Source organism: Podarcis gaigeae, assembly GCF_964106915.1.
Source record: "Podarcis gaigeae genome assembly, chromosome: 13".
Lineage (NCBI taxonomy): Eukaryota > Metazoa > Chordata > Lepidosauria > Squamata > Lacertidae > Podarcis > Podarcis gaigeae.
Window position 1 is genome coordinate 52,791,394 of NC_139689.1, and position 14,628 is coordinate 52,806,021.

Consider the following 14,628-nt stretch of genomic DNA (forward strand, 5'->3'; position numbering starts at 1 on the left):
ATGGTAAATGTTATCTGAAGAGAGATCAAGATGCAAAAGAAAGCTCACATTCCCTCCGTCCCTCTCTCTGTAAAGGTTATCCATTAGGGCAGCCAAGTCTGACTTAGTCCCATGGCCAGGCCTGAACCCAGACTGTAATGAATCAAAATTGTATGTGTGTATTGGGGGGGGGGTATTGTTTCTGTTTGTTATTTTGGTATGCATTTTTGTGGTTTTACATTGTAAACCACCCTGTAATCTTCAGATGAAGGGTAATATAGAAAATTTAATAATAATCCAACAATGTTAATAATAATCCAACAAATAATAATCCAACAATAATCCCATTCACCACCTGCCCCTCAAAGGGGGTATTTGCAACGGGTCAATAGTTGTAGTCTAAGAGGTCTAGAGCAGGTTTCTTTAGGAGCAGCTGTACCACTGCTTCTACACATTAACAGCCCCTATACATTATTTGTGGCCAGGATGTTGTTTTATGCATCAAAATGTACATATTACTATGCTCTACAAGTTTTGTTAGGACATGTAGTAACTCTGTTATGCAGGGGGGGTTGGTCTAAATGACCCCTGGGGTCCTTTCCAAGTCAACAATTCTATGCTTCTGTGCTCAAACCCATATGAGGCACTGGTCCTGCTTTCTGGACTTCTTCCATATCAACAAACCATAGCTGGCAGCAGCTCCTCAACTCAGACTCTTGATGCAGACAGTCTACATCACTGAGTGGTGGAGCCAGTTAGCAGTGTGACCAACACCAGGAGATACACACTTCATTCAATTCACATATGAAGAGGGCTAAAATCTTTTCTCATTATGTACAAGACTGTGAAATTATCTGGTATTAAACACGATTGTGGAATAATTTGGTGTTATTTTTGTCCGCTTTTCTTTCTCAAATATTCCTTAACCAATATGATGAAGACATTTATACAGGGAAAAACAAGTACTCAGCCCAGACAGTGGGAAATATGCTTTTATATTAATTAAAATGGAAAAATAGAACTGGATTTCACATTTTTACATCATATAAAAACAACATTGGTTACAATGATAAGGACTCTGGAAGAAAACAGCTTTTGACTTACAGCTAGCTATTAAATAACTGATTTGATGGCAAACGAGTCATAGAGATCACTAAAGAGTAGAGCTACTAGCTTATGTTTCAAAACGGTAATTATTGCCTGCCGTTATAGTGTTACATTATGACAATTTTAAGTGCATAGCTTCTTATACAATATACTGTGAGACCATATAGAACCAAAATGTTTACAGCATGATTGGAATACTGTTTTTTGTGAGGGTCATCATGTAGTTCATTAACAATTCCTAAAAGCTACAATTTAGTTCCAACAGAAAACTGAAAAAATGAAGGGGAGGGGTTAGGAGAGGAAAAGCAGCAAGTCTGCATTTCACTTAACATGGAATAATGATCCAATATCTATCTGAAATAAAACATTACACCTGCCTGTCGTTGCTTTTGACAATTCCTGTAGCAATAGGAAGGCAACTTTCTCCAAACTGAAATGCAAGATGTAAACGCATTATGCTGCCTTTCAATCAAATTAGCTACGGACAGTTTTGCCAGTACTATACACAGTAACGGTTGGGATCCCACGTGATTCCACAGACACTTCATGTTTTTCTGTTTTCTCTTTCCAAACTCTAGTTCTTTGTATTGCATTCTCCTGAAGTTCTTCCAGGCTTTTCGAGAGGCACTTTGAATGGTGCAAGGTTCCAAACAGAAGCTTTCTACGTGCCCTTTGGGGAATCAGCTATTTAGCACTATTATAATGACCTTTCAGCACAGTTCAGGGGTTTTTTCAAGACCACCGTAGCACCAAAATATGCATCAAATTACATTTCCATAGGGGTGAAATTCATATTCCTTGTGCTGCCCTCATGCAACGATGGGGGAGGGAGAGATGGCTTAATCCAAGGTCAGTTACATTCAAACTTGTTTCCTACCCAAAGGAAGATGTTAGGGTTCCAGTCTTCCAAACCATGGCCTTCTGTGTGCCAAGTTTCTTAGAAGTATGCAGTTTGTTCCATAAAAGAGGGGTGTGAACGCGTGCTTCTCAAACAGCTGTTTCCTAAGATGTGTAGCAACCTACTTTTGAAACTGAGAGGGATGTTTGAGAATCAGTTTTCAGCCTAGTATTGTGGTAGGCAGCCTAGGGCAGATGGAACGTGAAGCTAATGAGACAGTGATGTTCAATGGCTTTTTACCCAGCAGAAAGGTTTATGGAACCTTACATCTGCAATAGTAATTCTGCCCCTTCCGTACTAGAGACAATTGTTCTAGCCACACTGGAACAACATACAATGGTCCCTCTTGTTTGCATACTATACCTGGTATTTCCAGCCAAACTTTTCAGTAACTGCCCCAAGCAGGCTTATAATAGGGACCAGTCCCATATTGCCCAGGCACTTCTGTGTGGTTGTTCAGCCCAGCTGATCTACACAGTTTCTGCATGGGTTGAAATGTTTCAGAAGAATGAATTTCACCATCTTGGAATATGATTCTGCACTGAGGTATGCTTTCTTTGGTTAGGTTTTTCTTTTCTTTTTTAAAAAAAGTATGCAATTACAGTACAATATTTACATAATTTAAAAATTATACGTCAGTGGCAACATTTCTTTAATAAACTTTAAATTTATATTGGGAGTGGGAAGGGGACTTGTTTCCTTCATATGTCTGAGACATAACTGTTTTCAATGCAAAGAGTGATGAACCTGTTGCTACAGCTATATGCCTTTTGATCCAATAACTTCCCAGACTTCAAGGGTGAGGCTTGTCCCATGACGGCCAGATCCGCTGTCCTCCAGGCTTCGCAGTAGTTGCTAATGAGTCGTATTCCATTTGAACTTGAACCATGCCAGACAACTTTCTGAGGCCTGAAGTTAGAGGAATGCTTTAGTAATATTTCTTGGAAAAATAATTCCATGTGTATGGCTAGTTCCACGTTTGACATAAATTAACTTAATTTTATTCAGTAAAGTGCAGGGGACATGGCGGGTGGGCAAAAGAGTTCACTTTCCCTTCTGTTTTTACTGTTCACCTTAGGCCTAGTTTTTGCACCTTGCTCAGATGCATAGTTTGGGCCCTGAAGAAGGAAGTTATTAATTCTCCCCTGGCTGCTCCTAGAGTTCAGGGGAATTTTAAATATGTCCAGAAGCATACTTGCAGAGTGATCTTGTTAAAACATTGGGCTAATATTTCACATAACACATGGTAACACCCGAAACTGTGTAAATGACTGTGAACTTACCAAGCTGGATCTGTCATGACATCCCTACCATCAAAGGAGTATATTGGAATCCGGAGGTCAAACTGTCCCCCATTGCCAGAGAATATTGACTCCCAGTTACTGAACAATGTTTCTCCCTACAGGAAAGAAAGGAAGCCAGCTTTCAGAAGTGAAATTGCCCCTGCCCTGACCAAGTTGTTTTCCCCTCAGTTGCTTCACATCCGTTTTGCCTGCCTCTGTTTTTTAACTCTTTGAAATTCTACCACCATGCAGGGAACAGAGAGACCAAAGAGTTGCCAGATCACCACCTGAAAAACACTCCTGTTTCCTTAACAGCCCACAGCTGTGGAGGAAAAACCAGGTATTCAGTTCCCTTGGTGTGTGGTGACAGTGGCTCAGCTGTGAAAATGCTCTGTACAAGCAGATATTCTTCCTTCATTAATGAATGAATGGGCGCAACCAAAGGTGGAGGAAAGTGGTGCTAAATGGGCATAATTAAAGTAAAAATTGGGCTACAAGTCTAGGATCAGCCGGATGGTTTTTTCTGCTTACACCAGATCTATCAGTGTATTTACAGTGCATGGCACATTCTCATAGGGACGAGTTTTATAAAGCAAAGCAGACAAAATAAAATCTTACCTTAAGATTAACTATGGGCACATGATACCGGTCAGCTTTCCTGACCACCGTCAAGAGATCTTGCAGATGGGAAGACAAGAAAGCTCTGTATGTTGAGAGCAAACCAGCAGCCCGAGCTTGTTGAAAGCACTGGTAGTCAGCTCGCATGTCACCAGAAAACGGGGTGTTCAAGGCCACCAGATGAAGCTGCGGAATAAAGGATGGAGGAGCTTGGGGTTGTAGTGGTAATTAAGCCTCTAGCAGTGATTAGTTATGGCTGTGCTGCATTAATGTCACAGCAGGGCACGTCAGGTGGCTTGTATTGACCATTTCACTGTATGTTTTTATATTCTTTGCCAACCTCTTTGAGGATTAACTTATAGTTAAAAGGTATACAAATTAAAATTAAAATCGTGTGGAAGTGAACTTTTAAGAGGAACTGACTTTCCTGCAGCCAAGCCAGAAAGCCAAAGGCCAACTAGAGACTGCACCCATGCTCCACAGCAACGTTTCGTAGGATGTACCATGGGAAGAGAAATGGGGCAAACACACCCTTTATCTACAAACGCAGCTAAACCACCCAAAACAGCACAAAACAAGCCTCCTACTTACACTTGGCCTTCGACCGTCAGTATTTGAAGCTGGGATTGGTGCTGGAAGGGGTTGAAATCCCTATTAGTTTAACACAGGAGAAAATAAAGCATTAAAACGAGAGAAAACAAGGGTAGAGACAGACGTAAGGTTTTAAGAGCACTCAGTGTGAGTTAATGAGCCATAACCTGAGCTTGGCTTTGCAGCTCTTATGACAGACATATATATTAGTTAAGTAAATCCGAACCCTCGGGAACCCAACTAGTTCCTCCTCTTGTGTAATAGGAAGGTTTCTTGTTGATTTTATTTATTTATTAAATAAATCACTAACGTTTAAAAATGAAACACAAAACTGTTGGTAGATATGCCAGCCAAAATATGCTCACCATAACTGGGTTTTTCATATTCAAACTGAAATGTTCTAGAACCTGTAAACTGCTTTGTGACCTTTGGATGAAATATAAATTTAATAAATAGGAATAATAAACCTGAAGAACTAATTTCCCTCCAGAAAAATATTTGTTTATGGAGCAGCGGAACAGCTATCAGACTGCTCCATAAGCTCTCAGAATGTTACACCTGTCTTCAGTCCTAATGATACTGTACTTCTATCCAGTAGTTGTCAGCAATCATCGGAACTAGTGTAATTGCAAATTATGGACAAATACATAGACATATGTACACATGATTTGCTCAACAACTACCATCATTACTTCTTCACAGGGGATAGAAGGTAAGTGAAATGTTTCATAAACTCCTCATTCAGCTGACTATCATATTACATATTACCACAAACAAGGAGAGACTGGAGCTCTTAGAGGTCCCGTACTCATGTCCCATTACATATGGTCTCTGTCAGCATTTGATACTGCACTTCTCAATCAGAAAGGTGTTTTAATACTTACTGGACTTGAAATTGCTGGAGGTGGGGGGCCGTCAGCAGGAATAGGAATCAGTTCACCAAGCTGGAGTAAAACATAAAATGAAATTGAAAGAAGGACAGAAGCAGTGATGAACTTTAAATGAAAGAAATATTTTCCCCACTCAGGGGGTAATCTCAGTTCTGAAACATTCCTTTCAAAAAACAAAGCAGGTGACAAATCTTGAACAGAAGATGAGTTGCCTATCCCCAAACCAACTGTTACCTGCAATTTCTTCCATCCTCCTTGAGTACGAATAAACACCTCACTGGTTTCGCTGAGGTAGATCAATGTCCCTTCGGACACCAAGTGGACCTTTTGTAGCATAGTGTCAACATTTCTAAACCTTGTGACCTGTCAAGATAAAAGCATTAATTGCTCAAATAAAAGCAATCGCCTATGAGAATGTATTTTTTATCTGGACAAGAAATGACCAAGAGTTCATGAAAGGATTTTTTTTTTTAAAGAAAGCAGAACCTAAGAGTTATGAATAATTAGTCACAGAGGCTATTTGTAACAGCAGAGGCAGTAGCTCAGTGAAGAAGTGCTTGCTCTACGTGTATAAGGTTGCAGGGTCAATCATACCTCCAGTTTCTGTAAATGGTGTCAGAGACCAGCAAGTCTCTGGTGTAAATGGTGTCAGAGATCCAATGCAAGTCAGAAAAGTCTATCATCTGTCTGTCTGTCTGTCTGTCTGTCTGTCTGTCTGTCTATCTATCTATCTATCTATCTATCTGTCTGTCTGTCTATCTATATCTATCTATCTATCTATCTATCTATCTATCTATCTATCTATCTATATCTATCTATCTATCATCTATCTATATCTATCTATCTATCTATCTATCTATCTATCTATCTATCTATCTATCATCTATCTATCTATCTATCTATCTATCTATCTATCATCATCTATCTATCTATCTATCTATCTATCTATCATCTATCTATCTATCTATCTATCTATCTATCTATCTATCTATCTAATCTATCTATCTATCTATGTATCTATCATCTATCATCTATCTATCTATCTATCTATCTATCTATCTATCTATCTATCATCTATCTATCTATCTATCATCTATCTATCTATCTAATCTATCTATCTATGTATCTATCTATGTATCTATGCAGGTTTTGGTGTCCTCGGGTGTCTTCCCGTGTAAAAGTTGGGGTGTCTAGGCGACGTTTCGACGAGGTCTCACTCGTCATCTTCAGGCTGGTGCTTTCGGCTTCTTGTTACTGGAACAGAGCGGGATCTCAATGTTTGAGTTCCTATAAATACTGTAGAGGGGGTGTGGTGTCTAGCCTCCAATGTTCTGGGCAGAGAGGAAGTTCCCAGGCTAGTGTGCCTTTTCTTCTTTTGTTCCTTAATTACTTGAGAGATACCTTGAGTGATTTCTTGAGTGATATCCTGAGTACCACTTAGGTGGGTCATTAGGTGTGGATTAGTTGCTAAAGTCTTTGTGTCTTGACCTCTTGAACTTTGTGAAGAGTTTTCCTGAGAAGATGGCTGTATTGCACTTAGTTGTGCTTTGGCTTGGCTTCGTGTATAGGGGCGAGCTGTGGTTTTGTGGCTTGTGTCAGCCAGATCTGTGTAGGGATTGCAGGGGGGTGCAGCATCCGGAGGTGCCACCATGGATTGGCTACTGGATGGTGTCAGTAATTCATCTGTGGAGAGGGTCTGGGTTTGGGTCTGGTGTGGTTGATTGGTGTTGGCGTTCTGTGTGCCTCTGGATCTGGTGTCAGTTTTTGTGGGGAGGGCTAATTTCCAGATGTCTGGCAAGCGGGATGTGTCGTCACGCTTGTTCATGTTGTGAGGGTGTTTCTCTATCTCGATGGCTTCCATGATTATTCTCTTGTGGTGATGTTCCGTGTTAAAGAGCAATTTGGAATCTGCAAAATTAATTTCGTGTCCTGTTTCTTTCATGTGTTGGAAAAGAGAGGAAGTTTTTTCTTCTTTTTTGACGGCATTCTTGTGTTCTGCGATACGTGCATTTATTCGTCTGTTTGTTTGTCCAATGTACGTGGCTGGGCAGACTTTGCAGGGTATTTCATAGATCCCTTGGTTTTCCAACTGGATTTTATCCTTGGGGTTTCTGAGGATATTGGCTATTTTTTGGTTGGTGCAAAAGGCTGTTTTGATATTGTGTTTATGGAGGATTTTGCTAATTTTATCTGTAGTGCCCTTGATATAAGGAAGGAGGGCCATGCCATTGTTTTCTTCTGTGTCTTGGTTTTTGGGGGGTGTTTCCTTTTGGATTAGCTTCGTAATCCTGTTTTGCTGGTATCCATTGGCAATTAACACATTTGAGAGATTCTGTAACTCAGTTGTCAAGTGGTCTTTGTCAGCCAGGCATTTGGTTCTGGAGATGAGAGTCTTGGCTACGGAGTTTATTTGTGCAGGGTGGTGGTGTGATTGTGCATGTAAGTAGCGGTTGGTGTGTGTTTTTTTCTGGTAGATAGTGTGTCCTAGGGAGCCATCAGGTTTTTTGTAGATTAGGACGTCAAGGAAGGGAAGTTGGTTGTTGGCTTCTATTTCCATAGTGAATTGTATTTTGGGGTGTAAGTTGTTGAGATGTGTGAGGAAGCTATCCAGTTTTTCCTTCCCGTGTGGCCAAATTACAAAGGTGTCGTCAACATATCTGAGCCAAAGTTTGGGTTTGTGTTCTGACTTGTCTAAAGCATTGGTTTCAAAGTGTTCCATGTACAGGTTTGCGATGACCGGTGAGAGGGGTGATCCCATAGGTGCTCCTTCTATCTGTTTGTATCTTTGTCCATTGTGGATGTATCTATCTATCTATCTATCTATCTATCTATCTATCTATCTATCTATCATCTATCTATCTATCATCTATCATCTATGGGAAACAATAATCTTTCTCAGTCTCCTAGACCTAGCCTGCTGCTGTTGAATGACATGAGCTATGTATGTGTTTACGATACGATACGATACGATAATCTTTATTGTCATTGTCCCATACAGAACAATGAAACTGAAGGGAAAAAAATCTACATAAGACGTTCATAACCAACAAGCATGCTATCCCAGCCATCCCAACCTGGTTAGCCCCCTAAATACTCTGATACCCCATTTTTAAAATACAATACACTCCCATAGAGACTCCTTAAAGGTAAAGGGACCCCTGACCATTAGGTCCAGTCGTGACTGACTCTGGGGTTGCGGCGCTCATCTCGCTTTATTGGCCGAGGGAGCCAGCATACAGCTTCCGGGTCATGTGGCCAGCATGACTAAGCCGCTTCTGGAAAACCAGAGCAACGCATGGAAACGCCGTTTACCTTCCCGCCGGATCGGTACCTATTTATCTACTTGCACTTTGACATGCTTTCGAACTGCTAGGTTGGCAGGAGCAGGGACCGAGCAATGGGAGTTCACCCCGTCGCAGGGATTCAAACCGCCAACCTTCTGATTGGCAAGTCCTAGGCTCTGTGGTTTAACCCACAGCGCCACCCGTGTCCTTACACTGCATTTAAAACCAAAATTGCATTTGGATATAAACTGTTTCTCAGGCAGCTAGTCCTAGTCTTTATAACCCTGTACCTTCTTCCAGAAGGCAGAAGCTGAAAGAGATCATTTCTGGGGTGCGCACTATCCTGCGCTATCTCTGCAGCTTTCTTACGGCACCTGGAAGCGTAGATTTGATCCAAGGTGGGAAGAGTGCACCCAATTATTCTCTCCGCAGTCTTTACAACCCTGGACAGCATTGTTTTTTCCCTGACCGTGCAGCTCCCAAACCACACACACAGACATAAGTTAATACACTCTCAACAGTACAATGGTATCAACACAGGTCCTTTGAGAGATTGTTTTTCTCTGAAAATATTTGTGTGTGTTTACGTACACACCATGCTACTGGAACACAAAGGGAAGGAAGAATAGGGGCAAAGTAGTAGAGCACCTCTTTTGCATGTGTAAGCTCCTAGGTTCAAGCTCTAGTTAAAAGGAAATATGTAGGCCTGCTTGAGAACTGCTGGCAATATTGGGAGAATCAACAGTCTGCCTCAGGAATATGGCAGCATCATATATTCATATACAATGGTATGTCTCCTTTGTCCTCTTCCTAGCTTTTGAAACAAGGTTAGAGAATATATTAAACCACAGTCACAAGGCTGTGGATGTGTTACAGCTACACTAAAATCAAAGGTCACCCTTAAAGATTGCAAGTGATGGGACTGAACTGACAACAAGAATAATGCTGTCCTTCAGCTTAGCTTAGTTTTTGTTTTATCTGTAATGCTGGAAGTTTGCAGCCTTTCCAAATGAAGAGGGGAATGTTTGGCAGGAAGACTAAAAAGTAGCTACCCTGGATTTTAAAGATCAAAATACTTTAACCTTACTGCCGTAAGGTTAACCAACAGAAATATGTTTCTTTTTACTGTTTAGTTCATGACACATAAAGGTAAAGGTAAAGGGACCCCTGACTCTTAGGTCCAGTCGTGGCCGACTCTGGGGTTGCGGCTCTCATCTCGCTTTATTGGCCGAGGGAGCCGGCTTCCGGGTCATGTGGCCAGCATGATTAAGCCGCTTCTGGCAAACCAGAGCAGTGCACAACGTCCGGGTCATGTGGCCAGCATGACTAAGCCGCTTCTGGAAAACCAGAGCAACGCTTGGAAACCCCATTGACCTTCCCGCCAGAGCAGTACCTATTTATCTACTTGCACTTTGACGTGCTTTCAAACTGCTAGGTTGGCAGGAGCAGGGGCCGAACAACAGGAGCTCACCCCATCGTGGAGATTCAACCCACCAACCTTCTGATCAGCAAGTCCTAGGCTCTGTGATTTAACCCACAGCACCACCTGCATCCCTCATGACACATACATACCCGATAATGTAAATATGTCTCACAAGAGGAAACAGCATGTATGACTGCAAGAAAATGGCATAACTCTGTGCATGAACAGCCTTAGGCTTGAGGGTATTTTAAAGAAAAGTTTTAAATCCAGTTCATAAAATCACACAAACAGGAAATAGGAGGTTAATTAAAATATAAGATATGTAATAGTTCATGAAAAAACCAAGATCTGTTTATTATGAAGGCTAAGAATTAATGTTTAAACAATTCATGCAGATTTCTTTTGAATGAACTACTGGCATATTTTATTGTATTTGCGTATAATTCTAAGAAACTGAAATCTGTGACCATCACGGAGGAAATGCAACATTAATTATCACAAGATATTATTATTTACCAAATGAGTCAGGGAATATTTGCTCTTACAAGCACATATCTAAAAGTTATTTTTTTAAAGGGCAAATGGTACTTCAAAACTGCCTACATTATGCATCTATTCTCATTGGAGAGTGGTATGAATGTCTGAGCCTTTTATACCTTAAGGAGAACAATTATGCTCATTTATGTTATGGAGCTCAGCCTCCCCTGAAAATACCAACCCAGTTTAGAGAAATTCAGATCGACAGATTCCTTAGGACATCTGAAGGCAGCCCTGTTTAGGGAAGTTTTTTAATATTTAATGCTGTATTGTTTTTAACACTTGATTGGAAGCCGCCCAGAGTGGCTGGGGAAACTCAGCCAGATGGGCGGGGTATAAATAAATTATTATTATTATTATTATTATTATTATTATTATTATTATTATTATTATTATTATATCCCAGACTCAATATTAATTGATTAATATAATACATTTCTATCTATCTTTTCATAATTCTCTGAAGGTGGACAAAAACTTTTGCAAAATCACAGAAACAGTTTACTGAGCAATCATCCGAATTATATGTGCAGCAGCAAATAAACTCAAGAACCAGCACATCAATCAAGGTGTTCAGGGTCATTAACGGAGGCAACTAATATCTGACTGTGGAGGAATTTCAAAGATGTGGATCACCACCAAGAACACCTGGTTTCTGGTACCTCCTAATCTAACAGATCACAATGGTGGACCAAAGAGCAGGACCTTTGAAGATCATCTTGAAACCTGACAGGTTTTTATGATGTTGAATAAAATATTAAATCATCTACTTTGTCATTTCTTGAAAAATAGGATTTCACCCCTTGTAGATATTTGAATCATATGCTTCTTTAAAGAACAAAAAAGTCACCCAAATTATATGTTCCTTTGATTCTTCTTAGATGCAAAAATTGCGTATTTCCAGATCAGATGTTTAGCAGTCCCAATGTGATTGAGGAAGCATACAGGACAGCCTGTGAACTTGCAACATGGAGCGACTGGTTGTATGAACTGGCAGAACCTCAGTACACACAGCTGCCACAATCTGCATGATTGCTGCATGTATTTCTTGAACCATTACATTAGCAGAGATTGCAATTGAAATGTATAAGCCGCTCTTCACTGCCAGTGCTTCATGCAACGATGTTGTTGTGTAACCACTGTTGGCGTAATATGAACAATGAGTCGTGTCTTGAGGAGCATATCCCTCATGTCTGTGTGTCAGGTGCACTGGGCTAGCGTAGCAACAGCAGCAGGGTCGAGTGTAGGACTTGCTGAATCATTCACTCTCCCATTGGTTCAGGAAATGTGCCCACGTGTAGAGATGGGTCTCTCTCTCTCCCCACCTTTGGTGATCACTCATAGCAGAGTAAGATTGTCTTCCATTAATATGGTCTTAACAGTCTGTCCATAAGTGGAGGTCAGTTGTGGATCCACACATCTTTCCACAGTGGGGACATAGGTTTCCGGGTGGGAGTTGATCACGGTGAGGGTTTGCCAAATGTTTCTCCTTTTTGCCCTGAGTTTGTGCTTCTTCAAAGTCCACGACACCTTTGGCAAAGTCTGTTCTCCAATTGGAGTGCTCGCAGGCCAGTGTTCCCCAGTTATCAATGCCTATACTACATTTTTAAAGATTTGCCTTGAGAACATCTTTAAACCTTTTTTGTTTAAAGAGAGATGGGTATATTACTCTCTAGGGCATTGCTTTCATTATGGTTCTGTCCTGTCCTGTTTGCTGTCAAAGTCTGACTCTGAATCTGTGAGAATCAGGGGTAGAGATTGGGTTTTACATTGCAGCATTAGCTAGCATGGGGATAGTGTTAGTGAATCTCTCTGTAATATGTATCTTTACTTCAAAGACCTTTATAGAGCAGGTAGCAGCATAGCTGCCAACGCTTCCCTTTTTAAAAGAGAAATTCCCTTATTCCGAATAGGATTCCTCGCAAGAAAAGGGAAAAGTTGACAGCTATGGGTAGTAGTGGTTAGTAGTATTGCGTTGGGAGACAATAAACACTTTGTTACTTTGAACCATGCAGGGGAGGAGTTTTTCCCTCAACTGGGGACTCTGAATGAAGATGTTCTGTTGTGAGCAGGAAATCTCTGAAGACTCCTCTGCTGATACATCACATGGGTTGAGGTGTGGTGAACTACAGACTGACTTCCACAAATCACCAACAATCCCTGCTGAGTTGCAAGCCTACTATCAACCCTGTGTGTCCTTGTAGATTATCATGTTGGGACCACCAAGCAACTGAAGAGGCTCATACCCACAGTCAGTCTAACTTGCATTTGTCTGAATTAATATTTCTATTGCACTGAAAGTTTTAGGAAGCTCTTAAAGAGACAGATACATGTTCTTACCAAGTTCCTGGTCCCAGGTAGTCCAGGTTCTCCAGGAGGTCCTGGTGGGCCTGGAACAGCTGCTGCTTAAATAAAAGAAAACCATGGTTTATATTATTATCTCCTTTAAAGACACTGACTATATTACTGCCTGTCTGGAAGATGCCGGCAGCAGCAGTACCTACAGGTTAACACCACCTACAAGTTAAGAGTTATTGGTTTACAACATACAAGCCCTTTGCGTTGCCTCAAATATTTTCATCAGGAGATTTTAGCTCTAGGCCTGGTCCAGGTTGCTTTGGATTAAGCTATAAAACAGGTGTGGTCAGTGACTGGAGTTTTGGCATCAGCAGTCTCTGGGAAAGAGCAGATATGAACTGACAAATAGAGCCAGACTAGACGTTTGGTGAAACACCTTGGTTTTTAGAACTTAGTTCTTTAAAAAGTGGTGGAGGAAGGTGCAATTTGGAAATGAATTCCACCCTTTGCCCTGCTTCTCCCTTGTATTCTTTTCCTTTGGCCCAACTACTGTGGCTGGCAGGGCTGAAGGGGAACAGCTTTGGATGGGAGTGCAGAGACAAAGCTGCAGATGTGAAGAAGGGTCAAGCTTCCCTCAAATGTCTGTTGCGTCTCAGCTCCAAATCGTTCCATTCTGCCATTTTGCAAAGACATTCAGCAGAGTCCTAGGTTCCCAGATACAGATAGGTAGCTGTGTTGGTCTGCCATAGTCAAAACAAAAAAAAATAATCCTTCCAGTAGCACCTTAAAGACCAACTAAGTCAGTTCTTGGTATGAGCTTTCGTGTGCATGCACACTTCTTCAGATACACACTGGAGTGTATCTGAAGAAGTGTGCATGCACACGAAAGCTCATACCAAGAACTGACTTAGTTGGTCTTTAAGGTGCTACTGGAAGGATTATTTTTTTTGGTTTTGACTAGGTTCCCAGAGTTTGAGCTCTCTAGTTTGGCCTTTATTCAGCAGGAATACAACAAATGAAATGAGTAGGATGGAGAAAATGGCTCTAAAGTAATAAAGAAGTGATGAGCAGACTGCCAATTCACAACACCACCAACCTACTTAATCTAATTCTGATTAGTAGCAGCATTCCAAGGGTTCAGGGACAAGTCTTTCCCAGCACCATTCCTCAAGTTTGTTGAATCTATTTCTATCATTTATGAGTTCACATTTCTGAATATGAGAGCATAAGTTACAGCAAAGCTAGTACCTGAAAATATACTGTTGGTTAATCCCCCTTTGCCAAACTTTTTGGAAATAATAATAATAATAATAATAATAATAATAATAATAATAATACCCCACCCATCAGACTGGATTGCCCCAGCCACTCTGGGCAGCTTCCAACATATAGAAAAACATAATAAAACATTACACATTTAAAAAGCTTCCATATACAGGGCTGCCTTCAGATGTCTGCTAAAGATTATATAGTTACTCATCTCCTTGACATCTGATGGGAGGGTGTTCCACAGGGTGGGTGCCACTACCAAGAAGGCCCTCTGCCTGATTCCCTGTAGCTTCACTCTTTGCTGTGAGGGAACTGCCACAAGGCCCTTGGTACTGGACCTTTGTGTCCAGGCTGGACGATGGAGCTGGAGACGCTTCTTCAGGCATACAGGGCAGAGGCCATTTAGAGCTTGAAAGGTCAGCACCAACACTTTGAATTGTGCTTGAAAACA

At 41.1% G+C, this 14,628-nt stretch overlaps 1 protein-coding gene across 2 annotated transcripts in view; it reads right to left on the bottom strand.

The window, feature by feature from the left end:
* Positions 1–953: 953 nt before the first annotated feature.
* Positions 954–14,628, bottom strand: part of COL15A1 (collagen type XV alpha 1 chain) — a 125,093-nt gene continuing 111,418 nt past the window's right edge. The window contains exons 37-43 of one of the 2 annotated variants that reach the window (XM_083709051.1): positions 12,951–13,012; positions 5,601–5,729; positions 5,361–5,420; positions 4,477–4,536; positions 3,886–4,071; positions 3,268–3,383; positions 954–2,893 (exon numbers count right to left, since the gene is read on the bottom strand). In XM_083709051.1, coding sequence (XP_083565177.1) covers positions 2,686–2,893; positions 3,268–3,383; positions 3,886–4,071; positions 4,477–4,536; positions 5,361–5,420; positions 5,601–5,729; positions 12,951–13,012 — 821 coding nt within the window. In that variant the 3' untranslated portion in view covers positions 954–2,685. Of the gene's footprint in view, positions 2,894–3,267; positions 3,384–3,885; positions 4,072–4,476; positions 4,537–5,360; positions 5,421–5,600; positions 5,730–12,950; positions 13,016–14,628 lie in introns of both variants that reach the window. The other variant, XM_083709050.1, reaches the window with a different exon arrangement.